This window comes from Oncorhynchus nerka, linkage group LG7 (genome assembly GCF_034236695.1).
Source record: "Oncorhynchus nerka isolate Pitt River linkage group LG7, Oner_Uvic_2.0, whole genome shotgun sequence".
NCBI classification, from domain to species: domain Eukaryota; kingdom Metazoa; phylum Chordata; class Actinopteri; order Salmoniformes; family Salmonidae; genus Oncorhynchus; species Oncorhynchus nerka.
In genome coordinates this window covers 17274968-17294385 of record NC_088402.1, presented here as the reverse complement: position 1 = coordinate 17294385, position 19418 = coordinate 17274968, and the positions used below count along the sequence as shown (strand labels likewise).

The following is a 19418-nucleotide window of genomic DNA, read 5'->3' as shown; positions in this document are numbered from 1 at the left end:
GCATAACACTCACATTTCAGTCACTCAGGAACTCCCCTTCTGCTAGGTAGCAGCTGTGTCCAATCAGTATGTGGGAACCTGGCTGTGCATATTCATGAGCAGCGGCTGTGCTTGTCCAATGAGCTTGTGGGAACCTGTCTATGGGGATGCATTATTCATAAGTGCAGCTGTGTCAGCCCCCACCCACCATGGCAATGAGCTGTGAGGTGAATGTGTGTGTGTGTGCCTCGGTGTGTCTCTCTCACTGTGTGTGTGTGTGTGTCTCTCTCTCTGTGTGTCTCTCTGTGTGTCTCTGTGTGTGTGTGTGTGTGTGTGTGTGTGTGTGTGTGTGTGTGTGTGTGTGTGCCTCTCTATCTGTGTGTGTGTGTGTGTGTCTCTGTGTGTGTGTCTCTCTGTGTGTGTGTCTCTCTGTGTGTGTGTGTGTGTGTGTGTGTGTGTGTGTGTGTGTGTGTGTGTGTGTGTGTGTGTGTGTGTGTGTGTGTCTGTGTGTGTGTCTGCGTGGTGTGTATGTATCGGTGTGTGTCTCTGTGTTGGTGTAGGGGGCTTTCAGGAAGTCCTATGTCCACTGGGGCAGGCTGTAGGGCTGGGTTACACCTCTCTCTCATTCCACCCATCCCTCCATCCAACCATTCCTTGACACTATTTTTTGTAGGTGGAATTTTTGGGGCTGCACACATCCCCCTTTGGATTCCTTACAGTTTCTGTCCCCGGCTTGAAGGAGAGGACAGGGGAGAGGGAGAAAGCGATAGAAGAGAGGATTTAGTACTGAAGAGAGAGAGTGGGAGAGGAGAGAGGGATCATGTCTGGACTCTCGGCAGTGTTGAAGAGCTGGGTCATCCTGCAGACTCTGTGCCTGGCGCTGGCCCAAGTGGTGAGTGGAGTGGACAGGGGAGGTTAGGACTGTACCCACATTAGGGTGGCTCTGGCTGGCGTATGGTGGGAGAGGGGTCCCCTGAAGAGAGGGACTGGGGGTGGAGGTCAAAGGGGGTTGCTAGGGGAACTGCTGTGCTTGCTTTGGTTTTGTTGTCACACTGACTAGTGGAGGTTGGAAAACAACATTTTGGAATTGGGTTGTTTCAGAAGAATGAACGATCAGAATGGTGTTTCAGAGCTTGAGTGTTTCGTCATCGTCATTGTGATGAGGAGTCTAGAGCTGGATGAAGATCAGCTGTGAACTGTGTGTGTTGTGTAATGTGGCATTGTACATGTATCTTCCTACTTTGGACTATGGCCCTTGATTCTGTGGATAGTGATTCTTCCTGAATATGGATGAAGAATGGAACTGTCTCCTTTTTCATATGGACGGATATTCCTCAACAAAAGTTGGAGTGCATGCATAACATGGACTGATTTACCATTTTTGTTTTGCCAAAAAGGAGATTCAGGAGAGAACCATAGAGGTATAGATTCACAACTGGAATTCAGCTGGACACACACACACACACACACACACACAGGCCGTGTATTCAAGACACCCAGTCAAGACACCCAGTCTCTTTACCACTATTCAAACACACATACCACACGCGGAATGACGGACCTGATGATACCCTCCATCAAATCACACCCACCTGCTATCCAATAGAAAGTTACCAGTGGATCTATCTGAACAAACAGGATCCTTGTGTGGAATTCCCAACCTTTTTTTCTGAATGATTGGCACTTCTGGAATACATTTCTACACTGCATGAGGATTCTGTGTTGTGACTGGTTGAAGCGGATTGAAAGCCATGTAAAAATGCTGCGTTCCCAAAAGAAGGGGATGGGATGGGAGAGGGTCTTGGTAAACATTCCGAGCCTCATGACATATACAGGATGTGGGAGGATTTTCACTTCCATATCAGAAAGAGAACCTCGTTCATCAATCCTATTGTTTCTCATGAGCTCTGGATAGTTTATAGATGTTTTTAAATCGTTCCATATAGGCTACCAGGGGTATTGGATTTGAATTGGTGTTACGTGGTTTATGTAAAAATGTGAGGGGTAGGGGTGATGTTTCTAGGTGATTCAATTACTTTGTGTTTATGATGATTTGGTCTTGTTTATAGGATTTTATTCACATGAAGTGTGATTGAAGTATGATGACACTTGATAATGTGTGATTGAAGTATGATGACACTTGATAATGTGTGATTGCCTCACATTGTTGTTCCTTCATCAATTAGCACCTGCTCCAAAACTAGCCATGTCTCCATTATCAAAAAGCTTACAATAAAATGGCACAAAAATCCCAAAATTTGCCAGTATGAAAATAACAGGTATCCAATTGAATGAATGCCAAGAAGTGATACATTCTAAGCCCAAATAATTCTCTAAAAAACATTTGCACATTTCTAAACCTTCCATTTTGTTCTAATTTCTTCCAGAACGGTCCTCCAGGACCTCAAGGCAATCCCGGTCCGCCCGGTCCCTCTGGCACCCCCGGGTCTGATGGCATTGATGTGAGTATCCCCTCCGCCTCACCCAGCGCCAACAGGTTGTCACAAAGACAGGCATTGTACCTAACAGAGCACGCTGTGGTAGTAACGCGGTTGTACCACCAGAGGGCGGCACAAAAGAGCGGCACAAAAGAGCTCTGTTTCCCACAGTGAGAGAGGTCTTTGAGTCGGGAGCTTTCCCTCCATCCCAAGAGAGGGGTTTGTGCTAATATCACGGTAATGTGATACCTTTGAGGTATTCTCAGTCTAAGCAAAGCCAGGTTCTGAAAACATGTTGAGAATACAGAATTAGACCATGAATGGAGAAGGAAAACCCCTAATGTGTGAGCCTCGTCCTGTACGATTCAAAAGGAATGTGATGTGACAAGGTAGGATTGTATCCAATGCGATTAGTAGGAGAGATGTTTCTCCCCCAAAGCCACATAGATATACTGTTAACGTGAATGGTTTAGGATATGTCAATGCCCTCGCTGAGTTGGACATAGAAGCTCATTCTCTTTCCAACTAATGGAAGGCTATGGACTGGCAGGTTAATGTTTGATGGGAACATGGATCACCTCTTCTGGGTTGGAACTTGGAATGGAAAGGGCCCCAGGGGCATACATTTATCTGCTATGATATGTGATGTCACCAAAGGGTGGGCTGGAATGGGAGTGCTGTGAAACCCAATTCTGATCCACAGGAGCTGGCTGCAGATAATACCCAAAAGTTGTTCACTCCCCTGTCCCCTTATTCACTCTACGTTGCAGACTTGAGTGGGTTAGGTGTCAGCAATAGCTCCACCTAGTTTCCACTATAGTTACCTACCTAGTCCTATCATGATTGGAAAGTTCTCTAACTCCACCTTGAGGGCGGAGTAACCATGAGCTGTCAGTCATGGCTGGATTTTAAAATAAACATTTTCACCCATCCTCCTCTCCACGTGTGACAAACCGACCCTTGCAGATATGTGGGGTGAACTGGATTGGTGAATACGCAAAAGGTTGATGTCACTACCTAGGATGCAACTCAATAGTCTAAAGTGGCTTCCTCTCCTTGTCTCCTCTCCTTGTCTCCTCTCCTTACATTATCTGTCTTATCCCTGACTTGAAACATTGGCTAGGTGGCAGCCATGTGGAGGTTGCCTACTAGGAATTTGATTTCACTTGTCCAGCACTTAAAGTAAAAGTTTGTTCTGGTTGAGGAAAGGAGATTAGGCAAGGAAGTAACTCTGGAATATTGAGATGCAGCCATAGCCTTCTGGTAGGGTCAGTGGAGGTTCCACCAATCCCTCGAGATCAACAATGGGCTGTCATCAAGGATTCTATTCAATCTGTATCGTTGAAGAAATGTAAAGGTCAATTGCTTACTGTGACTGCAGTGGCATAGGTAGCCTAGTGTGTTGGGTCAGCAACCGCAAGGTTGCTAGATCAAATCCCTGAGCTGACAAGGTAAAAGTCTGTTGTTCTGCCCCTGAACAAGACAGTTAACCCACTGTTCCTAGGCTGTCATTGTAAATAAGAATTTGTTCTTAACTGACTTGCCTAGTTAAATAAAAAAATGCAGGAACATTTCATTCACACTGTAATGCTGAACTTCGATACAGATTGAATAGAGCCCAAAGACTTCAACATCTTCTACATAAACTGATTTTCATTCATCAATTTCTAAAAGTGGCTAACATACAACGTATGAACAAATTGTTAACATCATGTCTCTCGTTTTGTTCCTCTCTCTTCACAGGGGGAAAAAGGACCTCCTGGACCTTCTGGCCCACAAGTAAGTTACTGTGTATGCATGTTCAAGGGTGTTCATGCACCTTACTCAACATCTCTGATGTGTGTGTATACCTGATCTCTGTTTGTAGGGGTTGAAGGGGGACCCAGGTGAGCCTGGTCCAGATGGACGTCCCGGAGAGAACGGCATCGACGTAAGTCTTCTATCTATTAGATGCGGAGTGTGTGAGAGAGTTACAAAAAGAGATTGAAAAACGATGAGTTTGTGAAGAAGAACAAGAGAAACAAAATAAAAATAGAGAGAGAGAAAGAGAGCAAAAGAAAGAGAGAGAGAGAAAGAGAGAGAGAGAGAGAGAGAGAGAGAGAGAGAGAGAGAGGGAGAGAAAGAGAGAGTGTGTGTGTTTCAAATCAAATCAAATTTTATTTGTCACATACATATAAGCAGATGTTAATGCGAGTGTAGCGAAATGCTTGTGCTTCTAGTTCCGAGTGTGTTTGTGTGTGTGTGTTTGTGTATGTGTGTGTTTGTGTGTTTGTGTGTTTGTGTGTGTTTGGAGAAACCTCCAGGTAAAGAAAAGCATTGATGTAAATCCTGATGCATTAATATATTTTAAACAAGCTAGAAAGACTGAGCTTCATGTTGTAATGAATGAAGGTGGCTGTTTTGAGGAAACTTCTTCGCTCTAACCAAGGGACTAGGAAGTCAATCTGCTCGTCCCAGAGTCACACGCTGAGAGACATTCCACAGGGATTTGTTTTCCTGCTGATTATCTGGACGTGTCAAATCTAATCAGACCACTGTTCCACTGTTATAATGGGAATTTAGGTCTCACGCAGAAATCCCTACCTGCACTTGTTGTATGAGACTAATTCCTAATGAATATTTTGGTTTCTTCTCTACCCTCGCTCTCTCTCTTCATCAATCCGCCTCTACAGGGTTTGATGGGACCAAAGGGAGACGGCGGCCCTATCGGGAACCCTGGACCTAAAGTAAGATGGCGCATCTCAATAGTCCAAAGCAATGATTCTCAAATTTGGGTCACGGCTCGGTAGTTTCTGAGTGAAACGTTTTTTTTATTTTTATTTTTATTATAATGAAAAAAGACTCTAGTCTTAACTTAAACGACTTAAACCAGTTAGAAAGCATGTAGAAAGTATAATGAACCTACATTTTAAAATGGTTTTATCTCTGAACTATTTTCCTTCAATCTAAGTATTTTCAATGTAGAGTTATTAGCAGCGCTATATAGCAGATCGGGCTGATTTAGTGGTCTCAAACCAGTGAGCTTACCAACATTCTTCATCAACAATATGAGCAATATGGAGTTATTGACAATTAAAAAGGTAGGAATGTTGTTCCCTTGCCATATAATTGCTACATTTACTATCAATATAGCATCAAAAAATTGTTTTCCAGGTTGCATTTTGGTAAAAATGAAGCGACTATTTTACTAAGACTGGTTCAATTTGAGTCCAGAGGCAAAACCAGTTCAGGCCCACTGGTCTAAAGTGCCTTCCTTCTTCTCCTCACAGACACCTTTTCTGAATCCTCTCTCTGCTCTGCTCTGGTTGATTGAAAACGTGCCAGAAGTGAACTGGAATGACAGCTAGACTACTAGCCTAGGTGCCAGTCTGTTTCAGAACTTAACAACACTAACATTGTGTTACCGAAGCAGAAACAGGCTGTCAACCAGGCCATGTCAGGTCATAGTAGTCAGCCATTGGATGTCTGTAGTGAACTGTGAGAGAATAAACCCTCATGTTGTTGTTGTTGTTTTCTACAGGGCCAGCCTGGACCTGGTGGTGAACCTGGACCCACTGTAAGTACTAACAGGCTCAACAGAACCTGAGCACTGTTCAGTACAGACTACATATAACCTGATCACTACAAAACCACAGGGACTAATCCTCCGTCATAAATAGGGCCCAGGGTTTCCCCCCAACCTGGTCTCAGAGCATTTGGTATTATATGTTACACTTTGAATGGTATGTATTAATTAGTGGTTCTCCATCACCCACTTTGTATGAATTGCTGCAAATTAAAATTTGCATTATATGATAACATGATATGTTATGAATTCTAGCTAGGCGGCTAGGTGGCTAACATTAGCTAGCTCGCTAGGGTTAGGGGTTAGGGTCAAGTGTAGGAGTTAGGTTAAAGGGTTAAGGTTAGGGTTAGGTGAAGGATTAACTAACATGCTATGTGGTTGCAAAGTAGCTAAAAAGTAGTTGAAAAGTTGCTTATTAGCTCAAATCAAATAAAATTGTATTTGTCACATGCGCCGAATACAACTGCTGTAGACCTTACCGTGAAATGCTTACGTACAAGCCCTTAACCAACAGTGCAGTTCAAGAAGAGTTAAGAAAATATTTACCAAATAATCTAAAGTTTTAAAAAATCTAAAAGTCAATAAAAGTAACATTATAAAATAACAATAACGAGGCTATATACAGGGGGCACTAGTACTGAATCAATATGCAGGGGTACAGGCTAGTTGAGGTAATTTGTACATATAGGTAGGGGTAAAGGGACTATGCATATAGCTGTTAAGTAGCATTTTGGACGTAGACTTGGCGCTCCGGTACCGCTTGCCATGCGGAAGCAGAGAGAACAGTCTATGATTTGGGTGACTGGAGTATTTGACAACATTTTGGGCCTTCCTCTGACACCGCCTAGTATATGGGTCTGGGTGGCAGGAAGCTTGGCCCCAGTGACGTACTGGGCCGTTTGCACTACCCTCTGTAGCGCCTTAAGGTCAGATACCGAGTAGTCGCCATACCAGGCGGTGATGCAACCGGTGGTACAGCTGTAGAACTTTTTGGGGGATTTGGGGACCCATGACAAATCTTTTCATTCTCCTGAGGGGAAAAGGTGTTGTTTTGCCCTCAAATGTCTTTGTGTGAACCATGATAGTTTGTTGGTGATTTGGACACCAAGGAACTTGAAACTCTCTACCCGCTCCACTACAGCCCTTCTAGGTTAATGGGGACTTGTTCGGAACAGGGAGTACAGGAGGAGACTAAGCACGCAAAATGCTAAAGTTGTCCGTGATCAGATTCGAACTCGCAACTTTTGGGTTGCAAGATGTTCGCGTTGTACACCCACCCATCCACCTCGACGAACCACCATTCTTTCCTTTTAGCTTAAAGTAACCATCTGTCTTATGTGACCATACCAAATGTAAAATATCATACTAAGTGCAGTGTCGCGGATTTACATACAGAACAATACGAAATGCTCTAGGACCAGGTTGGTATCGTGGGTTCAAGAACTCTGATACAGCCAGTCTGTTCTTCTAATGTTTTGGAGTCAGGGTAATCTGATCCTAGATCTGTGGTTAAGAATGAAGTCTTTCTCGCAGGTTGAGGAAGACTACATGTAGTTACAGCAGAATACCACTAGGTGGTGTTATGTAGCTATATTTGACCGACTCCTAGACAAACTACATTGACAGAGTAGAGTCAGTCAGTGATATGCATGGATGAATCACTGAATTACGTTCATTTCTTTGTTTATATTTCATCACTTATTATGACACATTGAACACACATTGATTGTCTCAGTCAGGGTTAGCTTGATGCTTGCTGTCTGTATTGTGTTCTGCCTCCGTAGACACAGATGCTCTTCATTGAAATAACAGAAGATAATTGTTTAAACAAATCATACATGACTCATTATGCACATTTGTTTGTGATTATACGATTATACTTAGACTTAACTAATCTCTAATCCCCTTTCCCTCCCTGTAGGGACCCGGACTGCCTGGACTGGCTGTAAGTCAGTATTTTTGATTATAAAGAATTAAAGTCATAAGCTAAATATTATTCTGAACTGAATTACACTGGTAGTGTATCCTCTTCTACCCAAAGGATAAATATCCTCCTCTCTATCTATCTATCTATCTATCTATCTATCTATCTATCTATCTATCTATCTATCTATCTATCTATCTATCTATCTATCTATCTATCTATCTATCTATCTATCTATCTATCTATCTCTCTGTCTCTCTGTCTCTCTCTGTCTCTCTCTGTCTCTCTCTGTCTCTCTGTCTCTGTCTGTCTGTCTCTCTCTCTCAATTCAATTCAATGGGCTTTATTGGCACGGGAAACATGTGTTAACATTGCCAAAGCAAGTGAGGTAGATAATATACAAAAGTGAAATAAACAATAAAAATTTACAGTAAACATTACACATACAGAAGTTTCAAAACAATAAAGACATTACAAATGTCATATTATATAGTGTTGTAACAATGTACAAATGGTTAAAGTACACAAGGGAAAATAAATAAGCATAAATATGGGTTGTATTTACAATGGTGTTTGTTCTTCACTGGTTGCCCTTTTCTTGTGGCAGCAGGTCACAAATCTTGCTGCTGTGATGGCACACTGTGGGATTTCACCCAGTAGATATGGGAGTTTATCAAAATTGGATTTGTTTTCGAATTCTTTGTGGATCTGTGTAATCTGAGGGAAATATGTTTCTCTAATATGGTCATACATTGGGCATGAGGTTAGGAAATGCAGCTCAGTTTCCACTTCATTTTGTGGGCAGTGTGCACATAGCCTGTCTTCTCTTAAGAGCCATGTCTGGCTACTGTGGCCTTTCTCAATAGCAAGGCTATGCTCACTGAGTCTGTACATAGTCAAAGCTTTCCTTAAGTTTTGGTCAGTCACAGTGGTCAGGTATTCTGCTGTCCTGGGTGTGTTTGTGAACAGAGCCCCACGACCAGCTTGCTTAGTCGGCTCTTCTCCATGTTCATTTCTCTTTAGGTGATGGCTTTGTTATGGAAGGTTTGGGAATCACTTATTTTTAGATGGTTGTAGAATTTTAAAGGATTTTGATCATTTGTTCTACGTTGTACACTGAGGATATTTTTGCAGAATTCTGCCTGCAGAGTCTCAATTTGGTGTTTGTCCCATTTTGTGAAGTCTTGGTTGGTGAGCGGACCCCAGACCTCACAACCATAAAGGGCAATTGGGTTCTATAACTGATTCAAGTATTTTTAGCCAGATCCTAATTGGTATGTTGAATTTTATGTTCCTTTTGATGGCATAGAATGCCCTTCTTGCCTTGATTCTCAGATCGTTCACAGCTTTGTGAAAGTTACCTGTGGCGCTGATGTTTAGGCCAAGGTATGTATAGTTTGTGATCTAGGGCAACAGTGTCTAGATGGAATTTGTTTTCGTGGTCCTGGCGACTGGACCTTTTTTGGAACTGTTATTTTTGTCTTACTGAGATTTACTGTCAGGGTCCAGGACTGAAATAATCTGTGCTCTCTCTCTCTCTCTCTCTCTCTCTCTCTCTCTCTCTCTCTCTCTCTCTCTCTCTCTCTCTCTCTCTCTCTCTCTCTCTCTCTCTCTCTCTCTCTCTTTCTCTCTCTCTCTCTCTCCCTCTCTCTCTCTCTCTAGGGAGCCCCAGGCCCAATCGGCCTTCCCGGTGAGATTGGACAGACTGGACCTACGGTAAGACCCTCACCATTGTTGTTGAAGAAGACCGTTGTTGTCTTATGTCTGATAGCACACGTTATGTAATGTAGATACTCTTTATCTCTCATCTAATTCCCACCCTCGTTTTCCTCCCTCTTCTCTCAGGGCATATTGGGAGAACCTGGACCTCCAGGAATTCCAGGACCCCCAGGAAAACCAGTATGTTTACATCTAGAACCAGCAAGAAACCAGTAAATAAACACTTAGAATTAGTAAATACCAGTAAGTACACACCTAAAACCAGCAATAACCCAGTAAACAAACATCTAGTATTAGTAAAAACCATCAAGGACACACCTAGCACTAGAAACCAGCTACTTAAAATCACCAAGAAACCAGGAAAATGTAGTAAGAAACCAGTAACTTAACGCAAAATAACAACGTTTAGTTGCAAGCAAGAAACCAGTGTTCCAGCAATAACCCAGTAATCCCAGTCCAGATGACCGCCACATTCTCAGTGTAGCAGAGCAGCTCAATGCAACATCAACTCTACATTGTGCAGTGTGTGTATCTTAGCTCCCCAGTCTATTCTACAAGGTATACAGTATCTCTCTCCATGAGGGATATCAGGTGGGGAGCAGCCTCATAGAGTGATGCTCCCAGCCATGGGGAGTCTATTTGTTTTGGTTTACCGGTGTTGCAGAGTAAATACATTCCCATTAGATCTGTCTCCCCTGTCTCATCTCACTGCTCCCTGCATACCTCAGCCCAGGGAGGCATGCTTTACTCTAATTCAGTATACACACACTCAGAACAGCTGCCCCAGCACTGTGTTACATTTACATTTACATTTAAGTCATTTAGCAGACGCTCTTATCCAGAGCGACTTACAAATTGGGTTAAACAGACTATCTGTATCTGTTTTCCTTCCCCTTTCTTTCTTTCTTTCTTTCTTTCTTTCTTTCTTTCTTTCTTTCTTTCTTTCTTTCTTTCTTTCTTTCTTTCTTTTTTAAATATTCTTTCTTTCTTTCTTTTTAAAATTTTCTTTCTTTCTTTCTTTCTTTTTTACATTTTCTTTCTTTCTTTCTTTTAAAATTTCTTTCTTTCTTTCTTTCTTTTTTCATTTTCTTTCTTTCTTTCTTTCTTTATTAAATGTTCTTTCTTTCTTTCTCCCCCTTCTCAATCTGTCTCCAGGGTCCTCCGGGGAAGTTCTTGGGAGGAGAGGAGGGCAGTGCAGACTTCCAGGTAAGATCCCTCCACACCTCCACCCATCCTCATCGTTTATCTCTTCTCTTTGTACCTGTTCTAGTCTATTGCAGCCTTCTGGCCTTGCCCCTTGGATAGCTCCTTTCCCCTGGCTTAATACCTTACAGTTGACCCTAATTAAGCCTTACAAAGCAGTAACTCCTAGCCCAAAGCCTATAGGATCCATCCTCAAACCTAGAGCTCCTGGCAATCTGGTTGTAGCTTGTGATATATAGACACAGAACTTTCCGGTACGCTGTCACTAAACCCCTATCGGTACAAGTCCTAAGTCAAGTCCTATGCTGAGTGCCCAACAGAGGGGAGATAAATTCCACTCCTCTGTTCTCCTCCCTATCTCTCATTAGAGATAGGGGCTTTGTCACTGAGACGGTTTACACTCTTGCTCTCATCCCTCTCTCTCCTTTCATCTAACACCAAAAGAGGATTCCCAGTCCTCCTTCGATCCCCTCTCTCCCTTCATTCATGTCCCTCTTTCATCCCTCCCTTAGTTTTCTCCTTAATCCAAGTCCCTCATAATGTCATGCCCTGCTGGGGATTTGACACCCATAGAAAAAGAAAGTCAGCACACTGATCAATTGGCCACTTTTTTTGCTTTTGGCTGAGAAACAGACTCAATTATACTTTGAATTTTACTTTGGTGTTCTTCTCACTCTCCTTCCCCCCTCAACCCTTCATCCTCTCTCTCTCTCTCTCTCTCTCTCTCTCTCTCTCTCACCCCTCTCTCTCTATAGTGTCCAATCAACTGCCCAGCAGGACCTAAGGGTCCCCAGGGACTGCAGGGGGTCAAGGTATGTGAGTCCTCATCATGAGAAAAACTAGATATTTACCCATCAAGACCTGAAATAAGGTTATTCTGTCATCTGTGTACAGTATTCCTGTCGGTGGAGATGTAATTTATCAACTGAATAAATAGTTCATGATTGATTGATTGTTATATCTGTAAACTAACTGTTCTGTTCTAGGGACACAAAGGTCGTGCTGGTGTGCTGGGAGAGCCTGGCAGCATTGGGAAACTGGTGAGTCCTAAATAGTCTGTCTATCTGACCGGCTGACTGTCTGTTTCTTTATGTTTCAGTCTATCTGTGTTTTAATCCGGGATCTATCTGAACCATTTATATTTGAAAACAATATCTTACAATACTTCAGGGGTGTGAAAAGCAGTCTTTTTCATGCTTCCAATAAAACACACACACATGACCAGTAGATGAAGCAGGCTTAGCGCTAATGAGGCACGACTGGCACTAATTTGGGTGTGATTAGTCAGGCCTGGGCCGGGCAGCCAGGCATCACGCAGCGAGTCCAGATGAAAGGGATGGTTGAGAGCCAGGTACATGTGGAGTGGATAAGAGAGTAGGTGTTAGAGTGGCCGACTCGGCCTGAAGCATTAAGCATAACTAATGAGCCCCAGTAGTACCTGAGACACTCTTTCAGCCAGGAAGGTTTAGCACCTGATCTGCACTCTGCCTGTCTGACTGACTGTCTGTCTGGCTGTCTGTCTCAGTCTGGCTATGCTGATCACAGCTCAGTTAGATAGAGACACTCCCTGGCCATCACACAGAGAACACTCCCCGGCCATCACACAGAGTACACTCCCTGGCCATCATACAGAGAACACACCCTGGCCATCATACAGAGAACACTCCCTGGCCATCATACAGAGAACACACCCTGGCCATCATACAGAGAACACTCCCTGGCCATCATACAGAGAACACTCCCTGGCCATCATACAGAGTACACTCCCTGGTCATCATACAGAGTACACTCCCTGGTCATCATACAGAGTACACTCCCTGGTCATCACACAGAGAACACTCCCTGGTATCACACAGAGAACACTCCCTGGTCTTCATACAGAGTAAACTTCCTGGCCATCACACAGAAAACACTCCCTGGTATCACACAGAGAACACTCCCTGGTATCACATAGAGTAGACTCCCTGGCCATCATACAGAGAACACTCCCTGTCCATCATACAGAGAACACTCCCTGGCCATCATACAGAGTACACTCCCTGGCCATCATACAGAGAACACTCCCTGGCCATCATACAGAGTACACTCCCTGGTCATCATACAGAGAACACTCCCTGGTCATCATACAGAGAACACTCCCTGGTATCACACAGAGAACACTCCCTGGTATCACACAGAGTAGACTCCCTGTCCATCATACAGAGAACACTCCCTGTCCATCATACAGAGAACACTCCCTGGTATCACACAGAGAACACTTTATTCTACTGGCTTCAGTTGGCTGTTATTTACTGAGGAGTTATGTACTGTAGTAGCAGAAGTTACAGCTCACGGAAGATACATGCATGAAATGTTATTGTCACACTTTAATTTATTTCTGTCTGTCTGTCTGTCTGTCTGTCTGTCTGTCTGTCTGTCTGTCTGTCTGTCTGTCTGTCTGTCTGTCTGTCTGTCTGTCTGTCTGTCTGTGTCTGTCTGTCTGTCTGTCTGTCTGTCTGTCTGTCTGTCTGTCTGTCTGTCTGTCTGTCTCTCTCTCTCTCTCTCTCTCTCTCTCTCTCTTTCTCTCAGGGTACGAAGGGAGAGGTCGGCATCTCTGGTGAGCAGGGAATCCCAGGACCCCCGGTAATGACCTTTATCTATGTTAACAATGTTATGTATACATTATAGTACAGCAATATGGTCAGAGCACATATGTTGTTAGAATGTTGTGAGAATAAAATACAGATGTTAAGTCGTTTTTACTTGTGCAACGTTGACAGAACGTCCTTTATTTCAACTCTCGCTTTCTCTCCATCTCATAGGGTCCTATGGGATTGAGGGGTTACCCAGGAATGATGGGCCCCAAGGCAGAGGCGGTAAAGTTACAACACACCTCTCTACCTCCTTTACCACCCTCTCCATCCACCACATCCCCTCCCCTGGTTTCTTTCTATCTGCACTATAAACATTACCTGTTACCTTCTAAGGGGACATTTGGAAAGAATCCAAAATCTCTTTTCTCTCACTCAATCCCACTCAATCCCTCCCTGTCTCTCTCTCATGTGCTCTCTCTCTCTCTCTCTCTCTCTCTCTTGCATTCTCTAATGAGAAAGGGTTGTCTGGGACCACTATTCCTCCATCTGTAGTTAATGATCCAGGAAGGCCATCCATCTTAGCATTAGCATTAGCTGTGTTAGTCAAGTTAGCGCCCAGGCTAGGTGCCAAGCAGAATGCCTGGCTATTGGTGTGTAGCGCTAAGTGCAAATCATCCTTTTATCACAGTGGTTAGGATCTTTGCGCTCGTTAGCATGCCCCATAGACACTGAAGGAAATTATAATAAATCAAAGAACAACAACTTCTGAAGATGTGTTACACTTGCTAAAGTACCACAATCTTCTTCTGAAAGATAGACATAGACTACCTTTCCGACATAGTCTACCTTCAGAACACAGTCTACCTTCAGAACACAGTCTACCTTCAGACACAGTCTACCTTCAGGCACAGTCTACCTTCAGAACACAGTCTACCTTGAGACACAGTCTACCTTCAGAACACATTCTACCTTCAGACACAGTCTACCTTGAGACACAGTCTACCTTCAGACACAGTCTACCTTCAGACACAGTCTACCTTCAGACACAGTCTACCTTCAGAACACAGTCTACCTTGAGACACAGTCTACCTTCAGACACAGTCTACCTTCAGAACACAGTCTACCTTGAGACACAGTCTACCTTCAGAACACAGTCTACCTTGAGACACAGTCTACCTTGAGACACAGTCTACCTTCAGACACAGTCTACCTTCAGAACACAGTCTACCTTGAGACACAGTCTACCTTCAGACACAGCTTACCAAACCCTGTGGAACTATGTAGGCTGTATTGTGACTTCAGAGATTCTTGTAAGAGTAGACACACACAAGTGACTAGCCATTTATTACCATCAAATCAAATCAAATGTATTTATATAGCCCTTTGTACATCAGCTGATATCTCAAAGTGCTTTACAGAAACCCATCCTAAAACCCCAAACAGCAAGCAATGCAGGTGTAGAAGCACGGTGGCTAGGAAAAACTCCATAGAAAGGCCAAAACCTAGGAAGAAACCTAGAGAGGAACCAGGCTATGTGGGGTGGCCAGTCCTCTTCTGGCTGTGCCGGGTGGAGATTATAACAGAACATGGCCAAGATGTTCAAATGTTCATAAATGACCAGCATGGCCCAATAATAATAAGGCAGAACAGTTGAAACTGGAGCAGCAGCACGGCCAGGTGGACTGGGGACAGCAAGGAGTCATCATGTCAGGTAGTCCTGAGGCATGGTCCTAGGGCTCAGGTCCTCCGAGAGAGAGAAAGAAAGAGAGAAAGAGAGAATTAGAGAGAGCACACTTAAATTCACACAGGACACCGAATAGGACAGGAGAAGTACTCCAGATATAACAAACTGACCCTAGCCCCCCGACACATAAACTACTGCAGCATAAATACTGGAAGCTGAGACAGAAGGGGTCAGGAGACACTGTGGCCCCATCCGAGGACACCCCCGGACAGTGCCAAACAGGAAGGATATAACCCCACCCACTTTGCCAAAGCACAGCCCCCACACCACTAGAGGGATATCTTCAACCACCAACTTACCATCCTGAGACAAGGCCGAGTATAGCCCACAAAGATCTCCGCCACGGCACAACCCAAGGGGGGGGTTGCCTTTCATCTACTTTCTGAAATGCTAATGAGCAGGAAGTGACTAATTCTCATTTCCTATCTCTCACAGGGCCCTCGTGGTTACAAGGGCATCAATGGACCAGTTGGCCAACCTGGACCGCCAGTAAGTATCCAGGAGACTGATATTTGACATTGTGAGTTGATGGGTCTAATTGATCAATCTGATCAGAAGTGTTTGTCTCTCCTCTGTAGGGTGAGGAGGGACCTCAGGGACCACCTGGAGAGGCTGGGGAGAAAGGAGATTTAGTGAGTATCTTACCTAACAGCTATCCATCTTCTCATCAGTGTCTAACTTAATCACACGGATTATGATGATTATGATAGAGGTGTTGTTGATGAAGATAATGATGTTTCTTACAGGGTGGTCGAGGTATCAAGGGCCCACAAGGAGCTGTTGGCAAGAAGGGAGAGAATGTGAGTGAACAAACACACCTCTATAATCACACTATGGTCTGGTATCTTCTGTTACTACAATATAACACAGTCTGCTGTTCACACTATGGTCTGGTATCTGCTATTACTACAATATAACAGTCTGCTGTTCACACTATGGTCTGGTATCTGCTATTACTACAATATAACACAGTCTGCTGTTCACACTATGGTCTGGTATCTGCTATTACTACAATATAACACAGTCTGCTGTTCACACTATGTTCTGGTATCTTCTGTTACTACAACATAACACAGTCTGCTGTTCACACTATGTTCTGGTATCTTCTGTTACTACAACATAACACAGTCTGCTGTTCACACTATGGTCTGGTATCTTCTGTTACTACAACATAACACAGTCTGCTGTTCACACTATGTTCTGGTATCTTCTGTTACTACAATATAACACAGTCTGCTGTTCACACTATGTTCTGTTGTCTGATATTACTACAATATAACACAGTCTGCTGTTCACACTATGTTCTGGTATCTGCTATTACTACAATATAACATAGTCTGCTGTTCACACTATGGTCTGGTATCTGCTATTACTACAATATAACATAGTCTGCTGTTCACACTATGTTCTGGTATCTGCTATTACTACAATATAACACAGTCTGCTGTTCACACTATGTTCTGGTATCTTCTGTTACTACAATATAACACAGTCTGCTGTTCACACTATGTTCTGGTATCTTCTAGTACTACAATATAACACAGTCTGCTGTTCACACTATGTGCTGGTATCTGTTATTACTACAATATAACATAGTCTGCTGTTCACACTATGGTCTGGTATCTGCTATTACTACAATATAACATAGTCTGCAGTTCACACTATGTTCTGGTATCTGCTATTACTACAATATAACACAGTCTGCTGTTCACACTATGGTCTGGTATCTGCTATTACTACAATATAACACAGTCTGCTGTTCACACTATGGTCTGGTATCTGCTAGTATTACAATAAAACACACATATCTACTGTGTAGTAATACCAGTGTTGGAGATATGGTTAGCCATACAGTATCATGTTAACTCATGTCTGGTGTTTCAGGGTCTGCCTGGTATCGACGGAAAGGATGGCACTCCTGGCATCCCTGGAATCAAGGTAAGGCCTGGTGTATATTTCATCTATGCACCTGTCCCTGTATCCTACCTGGATTATTGGTGATGATGGTGATGGTGATGATGATAATGAGGATGATGATAATGATGTTTATCATAGTGATGATGATAATGATGAGGATGATGTTGATGATAATGACGATGGTGGTGATAATGATAATGATGATAGTGATGATGATGATGATGATGATAGCGATGATAGTGGTGATAATGATTATGATGGTGATGATGTTGATGATAGTGATGGTAATCCTGATGATGATTATGATTGTGATGATGGTGGTGTTGATGATATTTATGATAGTGATGATGATGATAGTGGTGATGATGATTATGATGATGATGATGATGCTGATGCTGTTGATGGTAGTGATGATGATACTGTTGATGATAGTGATGGTAATCTTGATGATGATGATGGTGGTGTTGATGATAGTTATGATGATAGTGATGATAATGATGAGTCTCTTCTTCTTCTTCTCTACAGGGTGCCCCAGGGCAGGCTGGGAGGCCTGGTGGTCCCGGTCACCAGGGAACAGCAGTTAGTAACACATTTAGTATCAACTGTATGTGTACGCGTGTGTGTGCGTGTGTGAGTGTGTGTACATTGCGATGTGTTTGTGAGAGAAAGAGAGAGAGAGACCACCATCTAATATCCACTATAATTATCACATCATTATTTATGATTATGTGAGAGAGAGAGAGAGAGAGAGAGAGAGAGAGAGAGAGAGAGAGAGAGAGAGAGAGAGAGATTAACCTCAGTTAGTCCATGTAAACAAGCTCTAAACCCTCATTGTCACCCAGAACACGCAAAGGGTCTTCTCACCACCATAAATCACCCCCCCCACCTGCAAAGAACCCCAAAAAACAGAAAGAACAACGTTTTGCTGTGAATTATGTGTGTGTGTGTGTGTCCAGTGTGTGTGTGTGTGTGTTTTCTGGGCAAGTGTCCAGCTTGACTCTTAGACTCAAGCCATTTTGGAATTTAAACCACCTTGAAATTGCTGCTTCTCTCTACAAGTGGGCGATTCCTTATAACAAGTGTGTGTGTGTGTGTGTTTGTGTGGTGTCTGTGTGGTGTGTGTGAGAGAGATAGAAAGGTAATGAGAGTGGGATTTCAATGATACACACTATCAAAGTGTGACATTAACACAGCCACACTTTTAACACTGGCATTTAGTTTATCACCTACTTAGCCACACACACACACACACACACACACACACACACACACACACACACACACACACACACACACACACACACACACACACACACACACACACACACACACACACACAGCAGTGACTCTTACCTTTGTACCACATTGTCCATTGTCTCCAGGCAGACCAGGTGCTCCCTGTGAACGCAGATGAGTGAGTTAACGAGGCAGTCACCTGTAAAGTAGAAACATAGAATAAGGGGTCACTTAGAAGTTCTTTATTTGACCATTGACCTACTCTTTGGCCTTGTCTCACTCATAGGGTTTGCCTGGAAGCCCCGGAACCAAGGGTGGACCTGGAGGCAAGGTAAGGCTGTGACCGTCTCCCCCCTGTTTTGTTGTCCTACTGCTTCAGCACAATAATACAGAACAATACAAACTAAAACACAAACTAAGACAAAGGAAGCTACTCCCTCAACTGATAACGGCAGGTAGCCTAGTGGTTAGAGGGGCGGCAGGTAGCTTAGTGGTTAGAGGGGCTTAGTGGTTAGAGGGGCGGCAGGTAGCTTAGTGGTTAGAGGGGCGGCAGGTAGCCTAGTGGTTAGAGGGGCGGCAGGTAGCCTAGTGGTTAGAGGGGCGGCAGGTAGCCTAGTGGTTAGAGTGGGGGCGGCAGGTAGCCTAGTGGTTAGAGGGGCGGCAGGTAGCCTAGTGGTTAGAGGGGCGGCAGGTAGCCTAGTGGTTAGAGGGGCGGCAGGTAGCCTAGTGGTTAGAGGGGCGGCAGGTAGCTTAGTGGTTAGAGGGGCGGCAGGTAGCCTAGTGGTTAGAGGGGCGGCAGGTAACCTAGTGGTTAGAGGGGCGGCAGGTAGCTTAGTGGTTAGAGGGGCGGCAGGTAGCCTAGTGGTTAGAGGGGCGGCAGGTAGCCTAGTGGTTAGAGGGGCGGCAGGTAGCCTAGTGGTTAGAGGGGCGGCAGGTAGCCTAGTGGTTAGAGGGGCGGCAGGGTAGCCTAGTGGTTAGAGGGGCGGCAGGTAGCCTAGTGGTTAGAGGGGCGGCAGGGTAGCCTAGTGGTTAGAGGGGTAACCTAGTGGTTAGAGGGGGCAGGTAGCCTAGTGGTTAGAGGGGCGGCAGGTAACCTAGTGGTTAGAGGGCGGCAGGTAGC

General features: G+C 44.0%; 1 protein-coding gene across 1 annotated transcript in view; it reads left to right on the top strand.

The window, feature by feature from the left end:
* The first annotated feature begins 629 nt into the window (after nucleotides 1–629).
* Nucleotides 630–19418, top strand: part of LOC115119918 (procollagen, type IX, alpha 2) — a 37519-nt gene continuing 18730 nt past the window's right edge. The window contains exons 1-20 of the mRNA XM_029648815.2: nucleotides 630–871; nucleotides 2367–2441; nucleotides 4161–4196; nucleotides 4285–4347; nucleotides 5090–5143; nucleotides 5938–5973; nucleotides 7904–7927; nucleotides 9569–9622; nucleotides 9752–9805; nucleotides 10781–10831; nucleotides 11584–11640; nucleotides 11815–11868; nucleotides 13397–13450; nucleotides 13630–13683; nucleotides 15581–15634; nucleotides 15724–15777; nucleotides 15892–15945; nucleotides 17030–17083; nucleotides 17588–17641; nucleotides 18585–18629. Coding sequence (XP_029504675.1) covers nucleotides 800–871; nucleotides 2367–2441; nucleotides 4161–4196; nucleotides 4285–4347; nucleotides 5090–5143; nucleotides 5938–5973; nucleotides 7904–7927; nucleotides 9569–9622; nucleotides 9752–9805; nucleotides 10781–10831; nucleotides 11584–11640; nucleotides 11815–11868; nucleotides 13397–13450; nucleotides 13630–13683; nucleotides 15581–15634; nucleotides 15724–15777; nucleotides 15892–15945; nucleotides 17030–17083; nucleotides 17588–17641; nucleotides 18585–18629 — 1053 coding nt within the window. The 5' untranslated portion in view covers nucleotides 630–799. The remainder of the gene's footprint in view (nucleotides 872–2366; nucleotides 2442–4160; nucleotides 4197–4284; nucleotides 4348–5089; nucleotides 5144–5937; nucleotides 5974–7903; nucleotides 7928–9568; nucleotides 9623–9751; nucleotides 9806–10780; nucleotides 10832–11583; nucleotides 11641–11814; nucleotides 11869–13396; nucleotides 13451–13629; nucleotides 13684–15580; nucleotides 15635–15723; nucleotides 15778–15891; nucleotides 15946–17029; nucleotides 17084–17587; nucleotides 17642–18584; nucleotides 18630–19418) is intronic.